The sequence below is a fragment of the Arvicanthis niloticus genome, chromosome 13 (genome assembly GCF_011762505.2).
Source record: "Arvicanthis niloticus isolate mArvNil1 chromosome 13, mArvNil1.pat.X, whole genome shotgun sequence".
Lineage (NCBI taxonomy): Eukaryota > Metazoa > Chordata > Mammalia > Rodentia > Muridae > Arvicanthis > Arvicanthis niloticus.
The window spans coordinates 57,157,473-57,181,460 of NC_047670.1; the positions used below are offsets into that span (position 1 = coordinate 57,157,473).

Consider the following 23,988-nt stretch of genomic DNA (forward strand, 5'->3'; position numbering starts at 1 on the left):
TTAGAGATGTAAATATGCATGTGGCTACGTAAGGCTATACATAGGTATGGTCTTTCTGTATGCCATAAACATGGAACCCTTCTTTTTTTCTTTTTAGTGAGTTTTCCAGTGCTCTAGAGTATTTGAAATTACTTCATTCTTTCGTGGACTCTGTGGGATTTGTGACCTCACCATTCTCCAGCAGTTCTGTGCTCAGGTCAGCCCTTGGTGAGTAGCTGGGTGGCTCCGCAGTCCTGGGAATGTTTAGTACACACTGTCCAGCCCCCACCCCTTTCCCAGCACCTCCAAAATCAGGAGTATATCTTAAAGCGTCTTCCCTAGTCTTAGGTTTGTATCCAAGATGCCTCAGCCCGTAGTCCCTCATGAGCAATGTTCTTTGAGCAGAAAATATTGGTCCCTGTATAAATGTAACAGTGAGTGGGGCATTACCCCTGAGGCCCTGGCTGGGTAGCTTAGGTCAGGACTTTTCCTTATGCACGTGGCTAACAACAAAGGGCCTGAGTCCCTGAGGCTGGTGGGTATTCATCTTAACTCCAGAAGGCTCCTGGAGCTGGGAAGGCTCCCAAAAGAATCCCAGAAGAGCAGCTATGGTAACATGGTTTATATTGACTTCAGAGTTTAGAACAATACATGTTCTTACTCCTTTCCTGTCACCTGGCTGTCCCTCAATTGGTCCTGGCAAAGTAGTTTTACAGTTTAGAAACCTGAGACTCAGAAGGGAAACTGCAGCAATAAAAGCATAAAATCAATGTGCTTTGCTGGGCAGTGGTGGCACACTCCTTTAGTCTCAGCACTCAGGGGCCAGAGACAGGCCTCCAAACCAGCCTGGTCTACAGAGTGAGTTCCAGGACAGCCAGGGCTATACACAGAGAAACCCTGTCTCAGAAAACAAACAAATAAAAATCTAACATTAAAGTGAACATTTTTGTTAAACTTCTATTCAGACCAATTTTCTAATAAAAAGAGTACCAAATATGGAATTACTGGGTTAGTAGGAGTGAGCGTGTCAAGCTGTTGGTACACACTACCAGATGATGAGGGAAAGCAACCTGAAGATCCTTCCTTATCACAACATAAAGATGCTACATGCCGTTGAATATTCCTTAGACTTGCTTCCTGTGGGTACAAATGGGTGTCTCCTGCTGCTGCTCCCGCCCAGGTCCCGATGTCGTCTGTCGATGGTGGACATCCGCAGTCACTATGGCCATCAGCTGGCTCCAGGGAGATGATGCAGCTGTGCGTTCTCACTTTACTGAAGTCGAGCGGGTCCCCAAGGCCCTGGAAGTGACTGAGTGCGTAAGCTCCTTGATTGCTAGTGCGCTTCTCTCCAAGGGAATCTTAGTGAGGGAGCAGAAGGGAGCAGGTCCAGACAGCCATGTTGATCTGGGGTCAGAACTCTATGACAGATGGGAGCTGGGGGAGGGGGCCGAGGAACCACAGAGAAATGATCTCAGTCGGCCCAGCCCTCTCTGTGTGCTCTGCAGAGCTCTCCTAGCTTATCATGGCTGCTTAGGGCACCTCTTCCCTCTGCTTCCGTGGTGCCGTGCTGTATAGAGGAGCTGGAACAGCGATGTGTTGTGGCTATGGCCACTGTGAGGCGGTCCTGCAGCCTGTGCAAGCGCCCGGTTCCATTTTCTCACCGCTACTCATGACACCCCATCAGCCCTGCCGGGTCTGCACGCATGCCCACATGTGAGCATATGTGTGTCTGCACACATGCAGACATACTCATACGTACACATCTATTCAAATATGTGCTTGTCACGGTACACATGTAGAGGTCAGAGGATAGCCTACAGGATCGCTTCCTCCCTCCCACCTTGTAGGCTCTAGGGACCAGAAGTCCATTAGCTTGGTGGCAAACCCAGTGCTGAGCCTTCTTTCTCTCTCTTTCTTTAAATAACTAAAGTACCTATAGCAAGAGGCATAAACAGAGGCTTTGACATTCTTTCTGACACGTGTGTCTGAACCTTGGGGGTGTGTAACACTGAATGATGGGCAACCTCACCTGCTGGTACCCTGCATGGTGTTGGTTAGATCTGGGTGCGCTTGGTAACATTACAAATTGCAATCAGGCAAAAAGTCCCCTGGAGTCCTATCCCGAAAGCCAAGGCATGTTTTTGCCAAGAAGAATTCTTCGCAGACGGCTGAGAGGAGCGGGAGGGAGTGGCCTGACCTGTCTGTTTCATTGAAGTAGCCCAGTTTTCAAGCCCTGTCTAGTAACTGCCCAGCCCCTGTACCAGCCCCGCAGTAGCACTCCTGAGTGTGTCTGCCTCTGACTCACCTAAAGATGCAGAGGCTCAACAAGTAGGTTACCTAAAATCACTTTGCCCACTAAGTCTCAGAGCCACGGGTTACTGCAAAGCTTCGTGGCAGGCATCCTTGCCTGGGTTCTTCCTGGCTCCTCTGCCCTTCAGAACTCTGATGAGTAGGCACCTTTTGCCAACCCAACATCCTCTCCTCAGGCCAGAGACTTGTAACAGTAAATCTGGGTCTCTAGTCACCTCTAGGACCAGGTGAGGACTGAACAGGAAAAGGATTGACTCAGCTCAAGTCCAGTGTTTCCTGGACTGCAGGAGACTATGGTGGCAGTATTGTAGTGCCAGCAGATGCCACCGTGATGCCACAGTGCGACTGCCGTCCACTTAGGCTCTTCCACCTGTTTGTTACGCAGCTAACCTGTTCTCACCTGCTTCTCTTCTCCTGCTCACTGCTCTAGGAGTCCCTTGGTGAAGGCCGTCTTCTATGCCTGTAGAGCCATGCATGCCTCGCTCTCTGGAAAAGCCGATGGGCAACAGAGTTCCTTCTGTCATTGTGAGAGGGCCAGTGGTCACCTATGGAACAGTCTCAATGTCAGCAGCGCTACTTCTGATCCTTCACTTAACCATGTGAGTGGGAGCCTCTGGAGGATTTCCGTGTGGTTTGTATGAACACTCCCAACCCAAGCTTACCTAGCCTGTTGGGTTCTCTAAGACACAGAAGCCAGAATAGTAGGTTCCCTTCCCCAGATGGAGCTTGCTGGGGCAAATGTGTTTGCACCTTCACCTCTCCATGGCTCCCATAATCCCAGATCCTGCTACGCGGCAGCTTCCTGTAAGCCCCAAGTGAATGGGCCAGGGCTCTGCATTTGCTCCAGGCAGTCTGTGCTGCTCCCTCCGGCCTGGGCCAGCTGACAGCCCCAGTGCCTCTGGCCGGCTGCACACCTCCCAGCGGGCTGCTGTGGTGCATTGTAGTTGCATTGCATGTTCTGGTAATACCTGTGCAATGTTTCCACAGTGCATCACGGAGGCCTGCCCTGGCTGCCCACTGTGCCATGGCCAAAGAAAGAGGACCTGGATCTAAGGGCACTGCTGAAGGCCTACCTAACCATCCTGGAGAATAAGGACAGTGTCACAGCTGGTCCTCTAGGAAAATGTGTGCTGTAACACCAGACGGGAGGGACAGGAAACTTTGTGGAAGGTTAGAACCAGCTGCTTTCTGGGGTTTTGTCCCAAGTGGCTGGTCTGAAATTTCAAGGTAGCAGTTGTCAGCGGGCTTAGGTGCTTTTTGAAGTCAGGACAGAAGGCCAAGCCTATAAGGATAGGCGTTGTGTAGATCACAGGCTTGGAGGCAAGCCTCTGTTGGGCTTCCTATTGGTCTCCCCTGGTGTGTTTCCTCATGAGGAAACCATTGTCAGCCATATTAGAGGTACTAGAAAGGGTTTTAGGGGACACCCTTGGCGCTGTGGTTCCTAGGTAGCAGTTCAGGCCAGGAGAATGGGCCTGGGAAAGTGTAGTCAGGGAGCAAGATCCAGTCCAGGCTACTTTCCCACACACAAAGATGCTGCTCCCACGCCTGTAACTTAGAAGTGCCAGCTTTGCCCGGAGGGAGAGTTTCTTATCTGTGTCCCTGAGGCTGTCAGCAATCACAGGCTAGTGTAGCCAAGAGTTGGCGCCTTGTGCAAGCACGGGGCAGAAGAGATCAGGGCAGCATGGTACCCCAAATCCAGTGCCTGCAGAAACCACCTAGGTGAGACGGAAGTGGCCTTCAGGAAGTCTGCGTGGTGCCGTCTCCCTTACTGCTGCACATACTACTGATGGCCTCCTCCTGGGAGTCCAGGAGGTAGCCTAGACTTGTCAGCGGTTACACAGAACGTGCAGCTCCTCCCGTGCATGCACAGTGTTGCCTTGTAAAAGGCTCATAACAGCTGTGCTGCCATTCCCATTTTATAGATGAGGAAACCAAGGCTTAGGTCAAGTCACATGCCAGAGTTCTGTAGCTGCTAAGACAGACATGAGAATACCATGTGCTTCTGCCTTCAAGAAGGCCCATCTCTTTCTCCTCCTCCCTCCCTTCTGCTGCCCTGTGCCCCAGGCTCTACTGCTGCCTCAGTCAGTCAGTGCCTTGGTTCTTCTATAGGAGAAAAGCCTGGGTACCTCTGGGTGATTTATCCTCCAGACCCATCATGGGAGATGGAAGATGTCTCCCCTTACTGCTGCCTCAGACCCACGAGGATCTTCTTACTGCCCCTGTCACCTGTGCCGTGTCCCTTTTAGAGATTTTGTTTTCTTACCTGCAGAATGATGAGAACAGACCACATCCATCTTGGGTGGGCAGTGCAGGATAAGTGTTCCCCACAGATGTTCTTCACAAAACCCAGCCCCTGGGTTTTGTTGCTACCTGTTGGTCTGAGGGTCTGGCAAATTAGGCACAGGCCAGTTACCTCTCTCTCCCTATGGTTTATCCTGCAGGTGGTCCAGCTGCTCACCTGTGACCTGCTACTGTCGCTGAGGACAGCGCTCTGGCAAAAGCAAGCAGGTGCCAGCCAGCTCCTGGGTGAGACCTACCACGCATCAGGCACTGAGCTGGCTGGCTTCCAGAGGGACCTGGGCAGCCTTCGAAGGCTGGCCCATAGCTTCCGCCCAGCATACCGCAAGGTAAGGCCTAGCAGGCCTGTGGGATGTGCAAGCCAACAGGTGTAGGTCTCAGGTCCAGCACCAAGATGGGTGTCATGGGCCACAAGGGCACTCAATAGTCCTAACTAGTGTCAGGTGGCAGCCTTACTGAGAGCCATATGGAAACGGACATTCACTGTGATTTACCTTGGGAACTTTTCAGCTGTGCCATCTTCTCTCCACAGCACCTCTGCCTCTGGCTACAGCATCTGAGTTAAGCCTCTGAGGAAAGATGCACAACTCTGCTTCTCTAGATTCAAGTCATTTCTTCTTTGTTTATAGTGCTTACTAGAGTAATGCAGTGGGCATTTTCAGTTTTGTTTTAAGCAGAGTCTCAATATATTACCTAGGCTGGCCTTGAGTCTGCCTCAGCACCTTGTGTGTGGAATTACAGGCACATACCTCCTGACATATGTGGTGGTCTTAGACAGCAGTGGGGAGAGGTATAGATTATATAAAACATTTCAACTGAGGGATAGGGGAGTGGCTAGAACTTACTATGTCAACCAGGCTAGCCTCAAACTCACTGAGATCTATCTGACTCTGTCTCCCAGATGTGAGGAGGAAGGTGTGCACCCTCATGCCCAGCTTAAAAATATATTTAAATTTTTATTTGACACATAATAATTACACATATTTACAAGCTACATATAATAGGTATATTACAAGTTAATATATAATGTATAATAATTTTAATTGGCGTATTCTTCACTTTTGTTCTAATTAGCATACATTAATTACAATAATTAATGGTTTCATTGTGACAGTCCCATGCATGCATACATATGTTTATAATGTGCTTCGCTCCTCTCAGTCCTTCAGCCTGTCCATCCCACGGCTCCAGCTTCCTCTCCTCTTCCCAGTCAGTCCCCTTTCTACTTCCATGCTTTTTTGTTTCATTTGTTTAATGACCCCGTGAGTTTCATCAGGTTTGTTCATAGCCATGTTGGGACCTTGCTGGTAGCCACACCACACTATCTCTCAGCAATCCGTAACTGTGTATAGATCCTCACACGAGGCCTGAGACCTCAGGAGCTCTCCTCACTCCATGACAGGAAGTTGGTGAGCCCAGTCTTGTGCAGATCTTACATAGGGAATTGTAGCATCTGTGAACTTGAATGCACTGCTTGTGTCTGGAAGCCGGTGTTGCTCTGCTCTGCTTCCTCCCCTTCACCTCACACTGTTGTTACTGTGAGGATCCACATACTGGTGCCTGAATTATTCTATGAAAGCAGAAGAGGATACTGTATCATAAGTGGCAAGGAAAGGAGTGAACTGGGCTAGGAGGGGCACTGAAAGGCAAGACATTCGCTGAAGAAGAAATCCCTCAGACTGAAGTACAGCCTCAGGGTCATACTGAACACTGCAGCAAACCAAGCCGACTGGCCCAGTAAAGAGATACAGTCCTCAGAGCTCGGGCAAGTAGCCTAGTTGGTAGTGTGCCTGCCTGCAATGCACAAAGCCCTGTGTCAGCCCCAGCAGCAACTAAATCTCGAGTGTGATGGCATACACTGTAATCCCAGCACTTGGGACATAGAGACATAAGAATCAGAAACCAAACTCGTCCTTGGCCATATAATAAGTTTGAGGTCAGCACAGGCTACATAAGACTGCACCTCAGCAACTGAAAGGGAGGGAGGGAGGGAGGGAGGGAGACAGACAGAGAGACAGACGTGTACCCCATGGTTTGGGCTGCTCCTCCTTTCTGGAACCCATTCAAGTTAGACCTCTGGTCTGCTCAGACTGGCTGGTACCAAAGGCCTCTCCTAAAATGCCCTCTTTTGTGCCTGCCTTGTTCAGGAGGCTTCAATGCCCTCTGCGCCCCCACCCCACCCCACCCCCATCCCTACCTAGCATCACTAGCTATAGGACAATTGCAAATTCAAGGCCAGCCCAGGCAACTTAGTAAGAAAGGCTATGGATGTGTAGCCCAGTGCAGAGAGCTGGCCAGCATGTGTAAGGCCCTGGCTGCTATCTCTTAAGACTGGGGAGAGACAAAAGTAGACATCTAGACCTGGGCCTCCACCCACCAGTGGTTTCTGTTCCCACAAGCAGCTGATTTAGGCCAGTGAAACAGCTCGGCAGGTAAAGGTGCCTGCTTTTGGGTTTGATGGCCTGGGTCCAGTCCCCAGCACCCACATGGGGCAGGAGAGAACCGACTCCCAGATTGTCCTCATACCTCCTCATGCATATTACCTCATGCAGGTAAATAGAACATTTACCCTCCACACATACGTATTCAAACACACAAAAGAAATGCTATTTTTCTGAGCTGGCATGGTAACTTTAATCCTAGCATTCTGGTAGCACAGCAGGTAGATCACTGTGAATTTGAAACCAGCCTGGTCTATATCGGGAGTTCTAGGCCTACCAGGACTACACAGTATGACTCAGAAACAGAGACTTATCCCTGGAAACATGTACCAAGTCTGACCGACCAATCTGCAACCCACGTGTGACCAAAGCAATGAGTGGCTCAACACAGAACCATAAAGTTAAACCACGTGATTTCTGGTGTGTGCTCTCCAGTGTGCAGGGGTGAGGGATCAGCTGTGTCGCACAGTCCTTCGGCATGACCCCTGTAAAGGACAGTGTTGAGTTACAATGTCAAAGGGCTGAAGAAGACTCCAGTCTAGACTCCATTCCTTTCTGAAGAAATAAGATAGTGAACTTGATACCAACCTAGCCATTCCCCTCATCCTTCTTTGTCCTTTTGTCTGACTTGAGACATAGCCCTCAAGGACAAGGCTTCACCCAAACTACTGCCTTTAACCCTAGAGGGTACCTCAGGGCTGTGTCAGCATCAGGGAAGGCTACCTTTTCCCTCTGGCTCATCTTGTATTGCTACTGCCAGCAGCTGGCCTGTGCTCTCTGTCCCTTTCTCACTGTTGATGTAGGTTCCTAGCTTGCCTTGAGGATAAGATAGGTTCACCGAGACTAGACAGGTCAGAACCAGAGTGTGACTGATGTCCCCTGTACCTGCCAGGTGTTCCTGCATGAAGCCACTGTGCGCCTGATGGCAGGAGCCAGCCCCACCCGTACACACCAGCTGCTGGAGCATAGCCTACGGAGGCGCACCACTCAGAACACCAAGCACGGTAAATCCAAAGGCCCAGTGTGGCCTTACACTTGGCGAGCAGAGACGGTGGAGCTCTGGCATCTGGCAGAGTGTTTCTACGCACTGCATGACTCTCTTAGCTACTTAGTGGGATGGGGACAAAAGGACTCAGTGGGCAGCAGGAATCTTGTTAGCTGAATAGTCAGGATACTGCTCTAAAAACTTAGGACATCCTCCCAGTGCAGGAGCACGGTAAAGCTGCATGGGTTTGAATATCTCAGCCTACTTCGTTGCCAAGTTCATCTTCTGCCCTTTGAGAGGACGGGGAAGGGTGCAGAACACACCTCCACACAGATGAGGGGTGAGTTCAACAAATGAGGCCGCATAAACTCCTTGGGACAGTGCTTATGTAAATCTCATTCCCACAGGAGAGGTAGACACCTGGCCTGGCCAACGAGAGAGAGCTACTGCCATCCTGCTGGCCTGCCGCCATCTTCCCCTCTCTTTCCTGTCTTCCCCGGGCCAGCGGGCAGTACTACTGGCTGAAGCTGCCCGCACCCTGGAGAAGGTGGGTGACCGCCGTTCCTGCAGTGACTGCCAGCAGATGATTGTCAAGCTAAGCGGTGGCACTGCCATCGCTGCCTCCTGACCACCGTCTGGGGCCTGGTCCACTTCTTCCCACCTTTGTCTCTTTGTCCCGGGATCTTCCCTCTGTCTCCCAGACTGTCTCCCCATCTGTTTTTCTCCCTCCTCCAAGAGCTGTGAGGATGAAGGCAAGACTGATTTTCTGAGCTGTTACCTGCCAAGGCTTTTGGATCATCAGGCCAGTAGGAACCATGGGCAAAGCTCCTTAATCCGTGGTCTAAGCCCGGGTGGGCTGAGAAGATAGCTGGGCTGAACAGGAATGGGGTGATCTCCTCACTTGAAAGCCAAGCGGGTGCTGCCAAGCCCCTCCCAGCCCTCTAGAGACCCTCCTTTCTGCCTCTGTGTTTTTGTTATGTTTTGTTTCTGTTCGGTTTTTTTTTTTTTTAAAATCAGGCTTTCTCTGGGAACTAGGTCTCTGCACCAGAGAGCAGTTTGCATTCTGGACTTGTCCGACATGCCCCTTTTTATACAGATGTTTTTATATGTGTGTGCTTGGCCTGCCATGAAGTGCTGTGGCATCTCTGTTCCTCTCCCTGGGTCTGCACTCCCTCCCCTGTGCCTGACTAAGCCTGTTCATTGTTTTTTCATCATTACAAGGGACAGCCAGGGAGGGAGGGAGCCCAGCCCTGGGGAGGTGGGTGGGAAGCAGGGGCAGGTCTAAGGATGGGTGAAAAATAATGTTGGCATTGTTTTTTAATTTTTTAAAAAATAAATGGTATCTTATTTAATTGTCCTGTTCCTTCCCATTTCTCCACCCCTTGAGATGGCCGCCTGAGCTCAGGGCAGGCCCACGGGGCTGGAAAGGATGAGGCCACCATTTGGCCTGAGGTCCAGGGGTCTTTAGCATGATTTGTTCTTCCTCCCCCACCTTAATCCCTACCTCCCATACAGTGTATTTTTATCCCTAATTCCTGTCTGAACAAGCCAGGGTGGCAGACACTGGTCCCAAACCTTCCCCAGCAACAAGCCTCTCATTTGCAGGGTAGGCAGCAGGAATCAGGTCTCTTGCCTTGAGATGGGGGGAGTCCTAGGAAGAAGAGTGGTCCTGCTTTTGTGGACTACTTGGCTCAGGGCTTCCTGAGAGACTTGAGAGGAATTGTCCCTCCTCGTGCTTTTCATCCCTTCAAGCTGGTTGAAGCAGAGAGTAGGCGGGGTGGGCCTTTCCAGTGCTTGTACCCCCACCTACTCTGCCTTCCGCCCCTCCCCAAGCATCACTGTAATTTATGGCCCCTGCCATGGGGCAGCCTAGCCCTTGTGTCTTGTGTATATACTGTGCCTTTTCTCCTTGTCGTGGGGTGGGGGGATTGGTTTTTCACTGAACAGGGGATACACCTATGTCTTCATCAGTGTTGAAACATTCACCATGTGCTGGACATAGGTTTTCAATAAACACAGATTGGTACCACCTAACACAAGGCTGTGTGAGTCTGTAGCATCATTATTACGTTGTTTTAACCAAATGACTGCATTTTTGGCTAACCGTGAGTTAGGGACTGGGCTCAGCCAGGTAGCTGCAATTTGGTGGCCCTTACCTTGCCCACAGGTTTACCTGACACACTCTAGGGATGGATGAGAGTCTGGGATAAAAGGGCTATTATCCAGATTCCAGCTCCTTGCCTGGCCGACTAGTTGGTAGTAGCAGTTCTTGGGAACATGAGGTGTGAGGTCACTCCTCCGTCAGGTGGGTCCTTGCTTTGTAGGTGGGGCCCTCAGCTCAGCATTGCACCATCTTCTGGCCACATACCAGTACATTCCTGTATTTCCCAGCTGAGTCACCTTGGTGAACTGGCCCCTTGCCTACACTTGCATATATAGAACAATCAGGCATATTGCTCACGTGATAGTGATTGACATACAAGAAGTATCAGGGTGCGGGAAGGGCTTTGTGGCCAACGGCTCAGCCACACAGAGTTATTTGGGCCTTTAGAAGTAAAATGAAGGCTCCATCTGAGATGAGCTTGGGGCTGAATCCCATTCATCAGGCCAACAAACAACTCTGAACCACACCCATTCCTGAAAGGCATTAGCAGCAGACTGCACTGCCCAGAGGTTAGTGCAGCCAGGAGGGTCCAACCTGCACCGTGTTCACTAGAGTCTGAGGTAGCCACTGCCCTCTCCTCAGCCTAGCCCCATTGCAGATCTAAGGCAAGGTACTTAGGTCCCAAAACCTTAATTCCATTATCTGCAGACCACCCTGTAGATCCTCAAGTTAAATAAGAAACTGTAACATATGGTGGCTGTTGTTCAGTGTGCCACCCCCTGGGGACCGGGGGGTGGGTCCACAAAGAGTGGTTTCCTTGAGGTCTTATACCTCACACACACCAGAACGTGGAACTGAGGAACTTGCAGCAGTGCAAACAGGTGCTGACAGTACCCTGGGCCTCATCCAGGTACTGTGAGCCCTGGCTAGAAGAGGGAGAGAACTGGTGGTGCCAGCCCCGAGCAGTGGGAGCACCCCAAGGGAGGGACACTGCTAGGCTGCCATTCCAATATCTCCATCCCCCCTAACCCCAGAGCAGCTCCTAGGAGGAGGCTCCTCTATCCTGAGCACCAGATGTCCATGTGGCCCAAACCCACTAGGGGGCTGGCCCTGGGCCAATCTGGCCAAGCAACCTGCAAGCCAGGAGCAGGCCCAGGGCCAGACTATGTCAATGGGGATCAGCCAGGCTGGGCTAACTCAAACTGTTGAGTGAGAGATCAGCTGTGGGGTGGGGAGGGGCTAGCCTGTGGTAGAGCACATGAACCCCCACAGGGTAACAAGCCCTCTCTCCCCTGAATCCAGACCTTAGATGACTATAGCTCCATCTGCTCTGAGCATTGTTTGGTATTCAACCCAGCCACCCTCTCTGGCCACTTCTGGTTTGCACTGCTGTCTGTCCAATGACTGATGATCCCCTTGGGACAGGAACCACATTAGAGGGTTTATTTACATAGGTAAGGATAGCCCTACATTCCCAAGGAGAGAACACCTGGCCCTACCCTTTTGGCCCTTTAGCCACAGGCTCCGAATGTCCTCATTCTGTTTGTATTGAAGCCCGCACTGTAACTCAACGACCTGGGGCCCAGGACCCTGCAGAAGGCTCCAATGGTGCCGCTTTAGACAGTGACCTCAGCTTTGCTGTTGGTGCTCAGGTGCCGGGGTCCTCTGCCCGCGCTGCTGTAAAAGCTCGCGGGCTGCGCGCTGAAGGCCTCCGGCAGCTTCTCCACGCTGAACTGACGCCGCGGCGCGTGGCTGGGCCGCCGGGGCGCCGGGGAGACCTGAGCCACCAAGTGGCTACGGGGCAGCGGCCTCGCGGGGCGGCCGGCAGTCCAGGCGGCATAAGGGACCGATGAGACCGGGCCGGCGGGAGGTACGTAACCCGGAGGGGCCCAGGGACAGGCGTCGAGCAGCGCAGGCAAGTCCTCCGGAGGCCGCGGGGCCCGTGCAGGGAGGGTCCGCGGGCCCGTCTCGGTAGAGGAAAAACGTTGATAGAAGTCCTGGGGTGCAGCCTCTGCGTAGGGTGGGAGTAGGGGGAACAGGGTGAAGGGAGTCAGGCTGCTCAGCGCCTGCTTTAGGTGATGAGGGGGCGGGTCATCGGTCTGGGGAGGGAGCCGATTGGCTGCTGGGGACGTCCTGACCCCGGATTGGTCAAGCGGGCTTTTGAGGTGAACAAGGTAGCATTATCCCTGGGGAACTGGCGCCAGCAACATGCACCTCACCTGTGGCCTTGAGCGCAGCTGCTTTGAGAGTAGCAAACTTGGAGTAGTCAGGCTGCAAAGTCAGACTGCCACCACCCTGCAGCCTCGGGCCGCGCGGGGGTCCCGGGGTGACGGACCCCAGAGGCACATTATTGAGGCGTTTCTTGTCTGAAGGGGAGAGTGGAGCATAAAAGAAAAAAAGCTGAGTTTGACTGCGCCACCACTTCTCAACGCCCTGCCCTTCCCTACTGTAGCTCCCGGCAACTTGGGGGATGGATAGCACTCCAGAACGTCCTGGCTTGGCTCAGAAAACAAATAATGGCAGCAAGTCCTGAGGGGTGCTACCCTAATGGATGGCTCCCTAGCTAGCAAGACGCTAAATCCCGCACCACGCTGATGCAGGGGCACTGAACCCCAGAACCCGACATGTAGAAGTTGGGGGAACCACTACGCAAGACCCAGAGGTGGGTTCCAGATCCACAAGCCAGAGCGTCAACCTAACATCGCTAGCTAGCATATCCTGAATCTGAAGCATTTCTCACAGCATCGTTGCCCAGGAGACAGACTACAGGATGGTTCCTCTCCACCGAGGGCTTGTCCAGACCCTCATCACACTCCTACACAGACAGCCACTCATTTATATATGACAGGTTCCACCGGAACTCCCCAGCTAACCAACTAACTCTCCCACCTTCTCCCCTGCCTTGCTATAGGTGAGCCAATGCCCACCTAACACCTACTCACCTGTGCTGTTGTGGGGGGAACCCCGGAGAACACCGTCACCCATTTGTACCTGCACACAGTTACCCAGGGGTGGACCCAGAGGCGGAGGCAATGGTTCTTGGGGGCTTGGCTGCTTGAGAAGTTCTGTCAGTGTCCTGTGGAGACAGAAAGATGTTGAGGGGACTTGCAGCTCCTGCCTCTCCCGCAGCCAGGTTCTAACCTTATCAGAGGTTGGCCATAGCCACCATGGTCTCACCTTGTTTTGTTTTCTATTTTATTATTTTATGTATATGGGTGTTTTGCCTGCATGAATATCTTTATACCACATGCATACCTGGTGCCCTCGGCAGCCAGATGGGGAGGACATAAGATTCTTAGCTGGCCTTACTGATGCTCGTAAGTCAGTGCTTCTCAACCTTCCTAACGCTGCGACCGTTTATTACAGCTCCTCATGTTGTGGTGACCCTGGACTATAAAGTTACCTTCATTGCTACTTCATAATTGTAATTTTGCTACTGTTATGAAGCGTAATGTAAATACCTGGGTTTTCCAATAGTCTGTGAAGGGGTCGCTTGACTCCCATCTCGCCAGGAGTCGTGACCCACAGGTTGAGAACCACTGTCATAAGCCAACATATGGTTGTTGGGAATTGAACTTGGGTCCTCTGGAAGAGCAGCCAGTGCTCTTCACCACTAAGTGCTCTCCCCAGGCCCCAGTGGTCTTGCTTTGTATCTCTGGGTAGTTCTTTCAACCTCTTGGGCCTCCCTTCTGTTCTTACTAGTGACTTGTGATAGCTCGGTTCTCCTACCAGGCATGACCTGCCTCACTCACGGTCCCAAGATGGCCATCTCCCAAAGCAGGTCAGGGAACTAATGAGGTCATATATAACTAGGGCCACCTACTCCTGTTCCTGGGGCTCCTTTCTGAAGTTCACTCTCCAAGACCCTCCCCATTGATCCTCCTGTCCCAGCTCTCCGAATCCAGAATCCTCTTCCTCCTCCTCTCCCTCCTATCATCTTACTCATTCAAATGCTACCAGAGTCCCTCCTCCAAGATCTCCCTTACCTGTACTCCTGCGGTGTGGGCTTCTGCCAGGCCTGGGGCCTAGCTGGCATACTACTGACAAGAAAGGCGGACAACAAGACAAAGAGGGGAGCCGTGGAGATCCCTCTGTGGCAGCCCAACACCCAAAGGCTGTATGACCTTGGGCAGCTGCCTCCCTGGGTACCGAGAACACCCAGCCCCCACCAGCTGTGACAGTGTCTGACTGAGCCTTCCTTCCCTATAGGCAGCCCAGCCTTCAGCCCAGCTGCCAGCAGTACCCAGAACCCATGATTTTCTCCCACTCGGCCTGACCCTCCTTCTGGGGCTGAGTTAGGGCTGATTAATGAAGAGGAACACTGGGAGACACCTGAGATGACCAGGGATCAGCTGCAAGGTGGCAGGGTCTGAAAGGGTCTGCAGGCTGCCTAAGATGACCTGGCTTTTCCCACTCCTCAGTGACTCATACCAATTATCCAACCGCAGGACAAGTACTGATAACTCAGTTCTGTGGAGGAAACGAGGGAGCCTCATGCCTCTGGGTCTTTGCACGGATTCTCCAAGGCCAGACTCCAGTCCCCTCCAACCCCCCTTGCCATTCTTCTCTAACCATCAGCATCAACATGGCAGAATTAAAGAGAAACTTGGGCAGGGGGTTCAGAACACAACTACCTAGGAGCCTAAAGAAGAGAGTCAAGGCACATGATGGTGGACACACAGCCAAACCTGGGTTTGCAGGTGGAGCTGTGCAAATAAACAAGCCAGCTACAGACTAGCCCAGTCACCCCTCTACTACAATGGGTCTCTGGCTCCCCCTGCTACCTCTGTCCTGTATGAGAGATTCCACATTCAGAGGCTAAGCCTCTGCCCCTGCACCATTCAGAAGCCCCTGCTAACTCACTCGCTGCAATTCAGTTGGCTTCAAAGAAATACAAGGTCCCAGCTCCGTTTCTGCCCTCCAGGTGTCTGGAAGGGATGGGCTAAGTGGTCTAGTGGCAACTGCTCTCAGGCTCTGCCCCTGAAACATGCACATCTGGTCCACCAGGTGTGTGTTGCAGGGGTTGGGGGAGTCCTCTTTATTGTCATTCTCACTTGCAGCCTGTTGCATGTGGTGCCAACAGTCTACATCCTCAATGGGGCTGGGACCTGGGTGGGAAGGAAGGGAGAGCAGAAGCAGGACAGCGGATTTGCTGGGGGCCTAGGTAGAGGAGGTCCAGCCAGGGTCAGGACAGAATCTCAGCTCCCAGCGTTCCCATTCGACTGACAACTCAAAAATAAGCTCAAAACTTCAGCACCTGTCGGGTCTCTAAAACACAGTCTACATTCCCTCCACACCCCCATTTTGAGCAGCTGGAAAGCCAGACCTTTGCCTGGGGGGGGGGGGGGCTACTGAGAAGGGGATGCTTCTGAAATTCCAAGGAATGAAGGTCAGGTTTGAGTCACACTGGGTTGGGGATGGAGGTGGGAGGAGGGCGGGAGAGGAAGACGTAGCAGGGGAATCAGCCAAGCACCCTCTCCCTTCTCTAAGCCCTCGACCACCCTTAAAACTACTCAAGTCCAGTGTCCTTCCTGACCATCGTCCGTGCCCCCTCCCGTGGACACCGACTTTTGTCTTCCACAGAGGAAGTTAGAGCCACAAGGAGGATCCAGAGCCCAGTATAGGCAGGGAAGGTCAAGGGGAGAGAGGGCTATCAGGTATCTCCCTCTGTGAAGCGAGGACGGGGAGACAGGGATCCAGAAGACCAAAACAAAACAAAAAGAGAAAGGAGCTGCGGAGAGGCTGAGGATTTAGAGGGTCCAGAAGGATGCGGTTGCAGTGAAATTTGGACCCAGCTGGGGACAGTGAAGAAGAAGACGTGCGGGCAGGCAAGCGGGCGCACTCACCTGGTCACCGTGCGCCGAGCGCGGGGGCTGTGCGCTCGCTCCAGGCCCAGACGTGCCCCGATGCCGACCAGCACAAGTAGCGCGGCGACACCGCACACCGCGTAGACCGCAGTGTGGCTGCGCTCGCGGGCAGGGTCGCGCGGGGCGACGGTGTCACGGGCGCGGGCAGGCGGCCGGCCAGTCTGCACCCAGGCCGGTGTGTCGTAGTTGGAGCAGCGGCTTTGGTCCAGGCGGCGCGGGCCGTCGTGGCAACAGAAGCGGTAGCCGCACGTGCCGCAGCAGAAGCTGTAGACGCCCGAGCTGCAGTTGAAGGGCGGGTCCCACTGGCCCATCACGTCGTAATAGCCGCGGCAGCGGTCCCCTCCCGCCGGTGCCACCGTGCCGGACGCTGCGGTCTCCTGCTCCTCGGGAGCCCCCGCGCGGCCCGACGGCGACCCGGCCAGCAGCAGCGCCAGCCGGAGCGCGAGCGGGAGCCCATGGGGGCGCCGGCCACAGCGCTGTCCCCGCGCCCCAGCGCGCTCCATGCGGCCCACTCCTCCTGCTATTGCTCCCGGTGCATGGCTCGGCGCGTGGCCTCTCTCCCGGGCTCCCCGAGCCCTCCGGGACCGGTCGCCCAGCTGCCCGCGGCTCTGGTCCGACGCCTCCTGGTGCGTCCGAGGTTCCAGACACAAGTGTGCGCGGAGCTGGATCTCCGGTGGGCGCGTTCTCCTCCGGGGTTCACCTCGGACTGCGCACGGTGGAAGCGGGCGGCGGGTGCTCGCCTGCACAGTTCTCGGCTCCCTCTGGCCCCCGGCAGGCGTGCGGGGCCTGGGTCTTTCGGGGACTGCGCCGGGCGGCGGGTCGCCGGACACCTCTGCCTTCCCGCCGCCCGCTCCGCGGTGCCTGCGCTCTGGCTCTGGCTCCGGCTCCGGCTCCGGCGCGGGCTCGGCGCGGGCTCGGGCGGGCGGGAGAGGGAGCGAGGGGAGGAGGGCGGGAGGGAGGCAGAACCGGGGGAGGAGCACGGCCGCTGCGCCGGGAGGGAGGGGCTCTGTATGGCCGGTGCAGCGAGCGCGCCCCACCAGGGACCCTCTCCAAGACCTCCCTCAAATTGTTGTCGGAATTGGACCCTCGAGGGGGCTCAGCTTAAAGCTCTGGGGACTCGGATCTTGGCAGACTTGGATGAGCGATTCCCTGCTTTTTAAGTAAGGAGACAGAGGCATTGAGATCAAAGCAGCCTGGAATTTACTGGGAAGGGACACACACACACATACACCAGCCCCAATGTTCCATCCCTGTGTTCTGGTCGTGACATGAATGAAGAAAGCATTTTCCCTACCACAATAAAGACCCCCAACACAAAAATGGCAGAGACAAGTCTTGAGCCACCACTCTCTGGTCTGCCCAGAGCGTGTGCCCTGATTCTAAAACCTGTACATTTGGCTGGGGTCCTAGGATGTCCCAGTTCTGGGAACATTCTGGCCAGACCCGTCAAGTGGTCTGCTCCCCTCCCCAGCCTCAGACTTAGAATGCTGAGCAGGTCCTAGGGGCCAGACCAGTTGTCCTGCCTGTCTGTCCTTGGTCTCTCACTCCCTGGGACTCCCAGGTCCTTTCACAAGCTTAGGGAAAGAATGGCAAGGCATGGCTCAGTGTCCCCCTTCCACCACTCCCCTGCTGAGCTGGTAAGGAGAATATGACCATGCTGGTGGTTGTTGCTTCTTCCTGCCTCAGTTGCCACTGTTAAGGTCAAAAGGTCTTCTTGGGCTGGGCAGTGGTGGCACAGGGTTTTAATCCCAGCACTTGGGAGGCAGAGACAGGCAGATTTCTGAGTTCTAGGTCTACAGAGTGAGTTCCAGGACAGCCAGGGCCACACAGAGAAACCCTGTCTCAAAAAAAAGAAAAAAAAAAAAAAAAAAAAAAAAAAAAAAGTCTTCTTGGTGCCTGTGATGACACAGGTGTGTGGAAGACCTTCGGAGAGGTTGAAGAAGGAAGACCACTTGGGCTCACAACTTTGACCAGCCAGGGCAATATGGTGAAACCCAGTCTCAAAAAACAAACAGAACAAAATAGTGTTCTTTCACACCCGAAGGGTGAAGCAGGAGGATTCCTTGAGGCTAAATTGATCTCAATCAGGGGTTCTCAACTTTCCTCATGCTGCAACCCTGTAATACAGTTCCTCATGTTATGGTGAACCCCCCACCCCCAGCCATAAAGTTGTTTAATTGTTCCTTTATAACTGTAGTCTTGCTACTGTTATGAATTGTACTGTAAACACATGATATGTAGGATATTCAACATCCAGCCCCTAGGTTGAGAACCACTGGTCTACATGGTGAGTTCCGGGCTAGCCAAGAGTCTTCGTTGGAAAATTCTGTTTCAAGGAAAGAAAGCTAGCAATTTGGTTTTGGTAGTGCATACCTGTAGACTTGAGGATTAAGAGTTCAAGACCAGCTGGAGCCACACGAGACCCTATCTTAAAAAAAAAAAAAAAACCAGTGAAGTAAATCAAGACCTTCCTCTGAAGGGCGGATTCAGAATCCGTTCCTTCCAGGAGGCAGAGATCACCTCTCACTGTCCAGCTGGGAACACCAGGAGGGCAAGGGCCAGGCTTCCAACTCAGCCTCTGTCCCCAGCACAGCTCAGGTGCCCGTCAATATCTCCTGGATGAAACAGTGAAATGATACTCGCTTCTACCTCCTGTTTGATGGAGAATTTAGCCTCCCTCGGGCCCTTTCTTCTCCCTTCCACCTCTCCTCCTTAGGAGCCTGGAATCAGCTTATGCAAGTGGAGGGCCTGAGAGAGGAAGAGGAAGGATTTACATCCTAAGGAGGATCAAGTCCTGTTGTGTGAGACAGAGGCTGACGGGAATGTCAGGTATTAGTGGGCTAAGGCTGGAAGGAGACCAACTACCTCCCACCCCTGGGGCTGTCTCCGTTTCCCATACACGCGCACAACTACCTATGTAATTCCTGATCCAGTTTTGAAGTTTCCACGCCCATAAAAGGACTTTCTACATTGTCACTTAGAAAGGGGGGCGGGGAACAAGATGGATAGACACATGAAGCGCTCTAATCCCATCAGTGGGACAACACATCACACTTTACGGCCTATGTTGTGACTGGTTTCTAGTTGGGGTTCTGTTGGGGATCAGAACTTCATAGCTGGGCTTTCTGACGCATCCTTCTCTGCTTCCTTCCACGGCTTTCCTAAGGATAGAATATTCGCCACCAACTGTGCTGTGCACAGTAGGCTCCTGTCACTCTGCCAGGCTGCCTTGTGGTTTGGGGGGATTCTGAGGGTGCCCGTCTCCACCCCCATCTCTGAGCAGTACTTTGGAACTGTGTCGTCTCCCAATGTCCAGAGAGTCTCCCGTGGCTGCATCTCTTCCGGGGTCTTCTCTTTCTCTTATTGTCTTGGCATTTGCTCCACAGTGACCTCTTGTTGACCTGCAAATATATGTGGTGTTTCCATTGGGCCAGTGAAGGAACTGATTCCAGCTCTGCATCCTGTGCAGGGACTGATTCCAAACCTCACCCCATCCCCAGGTCTCTCCTCATCTTAGCCTGATTCTGTGGGTTCTCTGGTGAGCCAACAACCACAGGTGCCAACAACTCCAGGGTCTGTGCCAAACCCTAGATGCCTGTCTGTGTGGACACATGGTCCTGGGGTGATGGGCAGGAGAGGAGTAGCTAGAAGACAAAGCTTGTCTTTGTTCTGGGATCTGACCCTCCATGCAGCTGATACTCCCACTTCAGGTACATGGCTGTGAGCTGAGCTATGTGGCCTAGAGATAATGTAGCCTTGTGAAGGTGAGACCCCTTTATCCTGGACCCCAGGGCCTCTGAGCACAGCAACACTCTAGGGCACCCGCCCCCTGTCTCTTCCCCTCCCAAGCCTGTGTCACCAAAAAATCGTCCATTGATCCAGGCTTAAAATAACCCCTGGCATCTGCAATGAGCCCCACGGGGCGGGCAAGAGGAGCTGAGTGTCTGCCTGAAGGGCACCCGCCCCGCCCCCAGCTCCCAGTGCTGGCAGCTGAGTGTGTGAGCGTGCAAGTGTGCAGGCGGTGTCGGAGTGTGCTCCTGGATGTGAGTGAGAGATTGCATGTCGGGGGCAAGGGTGACTTGGGGCTATCACTGCACTATGGGTTTGCATGGGCGTTTCCCTGCCTAACTCTGACTGCAGGAGCTTTGGGGCTCCCGAAACTCTACAGACAGTAGCAAAAGCAGGTGCTGGGCCTCCTTAGATGTGAGGTGATCAGTCTGCCGCTCTGTATACTTATGGACAGGAAGGTTTAGAATTTACTAGACAGAAGCCTAAGAACAGGAGTGGAGAAGCAGCTTGTTATGGATGGCACACAGCCAAGAAGGACCAGAGTGTGGCCTAGAGCCATGCTATGAGCCCCAAGACTACCTTTGCAACGCTAGAAGCCTCCACTACCCCAGGGAAGTGTTTCTTCCCCATGACCTGCACTTGGGCAGCCAGTGCAGAAGGCCTCCCTTCAGCGGCTATTGCTTCTCCCCTTCTATTTCCTGCCCTCGTGGTGACGTCCTTGTGTCACTATGGACCTGTTTACAATCCCTACCCTGTGAGGATTCTTCCACCTTTCTAGACCTTAGTTTTCTCATTAGCAAGATGGGCAACTAACAGTTCTTTCACAGAGCTACAAGGAGAAGCCAAAAGGCTCCGACTGGAAACATCCAGTATAGGCAACCAACCACCTGGGAGCAGCCCTGCAGAAGATAGTGACATCAGGTGCCACTCAAGTCAGGCGACTCCTCAGCTCTGTCTTCCATTTCTTCCAGAGATTCTAGGGATGTCAGACTCCCTGCTAGTGCAGATGCTGGCACCAGGAGGGGGTCTGGAGGGAGGGCCCTGGGCTGCCTTTGTCTCCTGAGAGGCAGCGTGACTCAGGCTCCAGCTGCCTGTGGGAGGGAGGGGGCGACCAGGCTCCTGAGGTCTCAAGGGAGCAGCAGGATTGGGGGGCTGGGTGCTGAGACTCAGCCTGCTAGCCCCAATCATCATACTGTATCCTGGCCTTTGCCCTCCCTGTTCAGGTAACATCCCCTTCCTGTTTGCACCTACGTGTTAGTCCCTCTTCAGGATTCCCTCAGAGGCCAGAGCTAGTGAGAGTAAGGCAGGTGGAGGTTAGACAGGGCAGCCACGAGATCAGGGAAGTCCTACCGGCTCATGTTGCCCATGTCTGGAGGTAAGTCTCAGTCAGCTCAGAACGTGGGCTGTAGGGGTGGCCTGATCCCCCTCATTTGTACAACATGCTAAAGTGTGTGATTCCACACATCCAGGCCCCTTTTGCTCCAGCCACAATTACCTGAAGGCGCCTGAAGATTCCTCGTGAAGAGAGCTGAAAGAGGAGCTGGTGTTTGTAGCTTCAACAGTAGAGAGCTTGCCTAGTGTACACGAGGGATTCTATCCTCAACACCATGAAAAGAAAAAGCCTGGCGTGGCGGGGAACATCATTACTTGTAAGGAGAAGACCAGATCAGGAGTTCAGGGTCATTCTCGGATACACAGAGTGTTCGAGCCCAGCCTGGACTACATGAGATCGCGTCTTAAAAACAGAAAAGAAAACAAAACAAAACAAAAAACCCAAACCAAAACACCACCTTTAGACTTGCCTCTGGCCACTCCCCTTTTTGCACCCTGGCCAGCCCCTCGGCCCCGCCTCTCCTTGGCTCCGCCCCAGGCCCATCCCGCCCCATCTTTCCAACAAAACAGCTAGTAGTGGGGCTCTGACCTCCTGACCTGCACAGATAGACTTTCTCCCACCGCGGAGAAGCTGCGCAGACCTGAATCTAGAGCTTTCCCCACATTATCTAAAGCTTAGGAATCTGTCCCGTCCCGGCCCTCCCCCTAGCTGCATCACTCTGCAGAGTCCAGGTAGGGAGGACGGTGACATCTGGGTAGTCTTTGGGAGCTGTTTTGTTGTTTGTTTTATTTTGCAGACAAGGTCTCTGAACTGAATATGTAGCTGAGTATGGTCTTGAACTCCTGGTCTTTCTACATCCATCTCCCAAATGCTGGGATTACAGGTGTGAGCCGCTGTGCCGCGTTTTATAATGTGCTGGAGGTGGAACTAAGGGCTTCAAGCATCTAGGCAAGCGCTCCACCAGCTGAGCCACATTCCCCAGCCAGGAGCCCCAGCTGGAAGATATACAGGCAAGCCTTAAGCACAGTGCTGTCTGAGTCCATTCTTGCTGACAAAGAAGAGGTGTGTGTGTGTGTGTGTGCATGTGTGTGGTGGTGGTCAGCAGGGCTTCCTCTCTAGCTTCTCTAGTGGGCCCCCACCTCCAGCTTGAGCCCCCCAGCCCTGGAACTGCCAGGCAGGAAGTGAAAACGGCCTGCAGGAAGCACCAAAAGGAACTGAGACTTCAGCCCTCTGCCCCCACCTGTTAGTCCCTGGGGACCTTGGGGAAACCAGACCATCCAAAGGAAAGGACTTAGCTTGGGTAGGTGACCCCCTCTCCCCTCTGGGTAGGCATACCAGGTAGGGGCAGGAACCCCAGTTAAGCTCCGCCCATGACTCATTGTAATTGTGTCTCAGAACCACTCTTATTGATGTGAGATCGTCCCAGCTCTCAGAGGTCATTAGAAAGGTCAAGACCATTGTCACTTTGGTCCTTGGGGTGGCGGGGGGGGGGGGGGGGGAGATCACACAGGTTTTTGCAGAAAGGAGGCACTTGCTCTGTGCTGCGACACCAGCAGAGCCTGCAAGGGACCAGATGCTCAGATGGAAAACTTGACAAGTATGGAAAAGCCCAATTGGGAGCATTTGAAGACAGAAACCTACTGTATGTGATGTTCAAGATGGGACTTAATGGAAAGATTGGGGGTGGGGGCAGGGTACACTAGTGAAAGTCAAGGGGCAGCTTGTGGGAGTCAGTCCTCTCCTTCCACCACGTGCGGTCTACGATCACATTTGGGTTTCCAGGCTCAGCAGTGGGCACCTTTGCTCTGTCTGTGACCTGAGATGGGACTTTCAAGTATGTGATGATTGTAGCTGACTTTATAGATGGCAACACACACTGCATACGCAGAGGCTGGTCCTCTGGGCCACCCTCAGCTCTCCTCCGCCTCCACTAAGGACCAACTGTCACAATTGCACCTTCCAGCTCATATGCAAAATGACTGTCTTGATTTAGGTTTAATAATTGCTCTAACCAAACACAAGTCCCTTCCCCCTTCCAGCCATTGTCATGGAGATGAAGTGCAGAAAGTGCAGAAAGGACAAAGACCCCTCAGAAAGTAACGCCTATGACGGAACGGGGAGGGGGTGCTGACTTCACTGCCTGGTGGCGCAGCCCTTGTGTGTGTGTGTGTGGGGGGGGTAGTGTACCTGCTCCTTGCCCCCTCCACTTGCTTTTTCTGCCTTTCCCTTAGAGCTCCTTTCTTATTTATGACAATGATGCCAGGTTGTCTCGATGCCTAGGCTTTGGTCTCCTCGCTGTGAAATGGGGACGTGTGTGAGGCTTTTCCCAGGTTCCTTCCAGCTCTTCTCCTTTATGGGCTGAAGACCAGAGAGAGAACTTCGTACCCATCCCCCATTTCTCAAAAGAAACTGAGACTGAGGGAAACTGTGTACCAGCCAGAGGCTTAACTGGGATGGAGGGGTGTCAAAGGTGCATATGCCATGGCCCCACGGGGGGTTCACTAGCTTTTTTTCACCGTCAGAGCCTAGACCTTGGCTATAGCTAATATAGGTGGCCAGGGACAGCTCAGACTCCTCCAGCCCCAGGCTAGCACTAGTGGACAGCAATGGCCTGACTGACACCTGTCACCTACCATTGTCATCTGATCTCACCCTATTCGCCCAACCCCAGGAGAAAGGGACATCTTGGAATTGAATGCCCAGGTCCTGGAGGCTCTAACTGCTACTGGGTACTGTTTCCTAAACTAAAAAGGGACTGCACCGGAGAGCCAAGTGCTGCCAGGCAGCTGTGTGGGTTCAGAGAGAACTCAGACAAGACCCTGCAGAAGGATTTCACTTCTGACTCCCAGGTCAGTGTGCCCTCCTATACCAACTAGAGTTCA

At 53.3% G+C, this 23,988-nt stretch overlaps 2 protein-coding genes across 4 annotated transcripts in view; one reads left to right on the top strand and one right to left on the bottom strand.

Moving 5' to 3' along the window:
• Positions 1-10,052, top strand: part of Srebf2 (sterol regulatory element binding transcription factor 2) — a 57,544-nt gene extending 47,492 nt beyond the window's left edge. For both annotated transcript variants that reach the window (XM_034516111.2, XM_034516112.2), the window contains exons 14-19: positions 98-207; positions 1,160-1,292; positions 2,720-2,888; positions 4,731-4,916; positions 7,921-8,032; positions 8,421-10,052. In XM_034516111.2, coding sequence (XP_034372002.1) covers positions 98-207; positions 1,160-1,292; positions 2,720-2,888; positions 4,731-4,916; positions 7,921-8,032; positions 8,421-8,641 — 931 coding nt within the window. In that variant the 3' untranslated portion in view covers positions 8,642-10,052. The remainder of the gene's footprint in view (positions 1-97; positions 208-1,159; positions 1,293-2,719; positions 2,889-4,730; positions 4,917-7,920; positions 8,033-8,420) is intronic.
• Positions 8,951-16,893, bottom strand: Shisa8 (shisa family member 8). Of its 2 annotated transcripts, none has more exons than XM_034516988.2 (4): positions 15,964-16,891; positions 13,060-13,193; positions 12,337-12,483; positions 8,951-12,128 (listed from the first exon to the last, which is right to left on the bottom strand). In XM_034516988.2, exons 1-4 carry the CDS (start codon positions 16,485-16,487, stop codon positions 11,734-11,736), a joined length of 1,200 nt encoding a protein of 399 aa, XP_034372879.1. In that variant the 5' UTR covers positions 16,488-16,891; the 3' UTR covers positions 8,951-11,733. The 2 variants fall into 2 exon arrangements, with proteins under 2 accessions (XP_034372879.1, XP_076767809.1); XM_076911694.1 differs by having other exon boundaries at positions 11,762-12,186; positions 15,964-16,893.
• Positions 16,894-23,988: the final 7,095 nt, after the last annotated feature.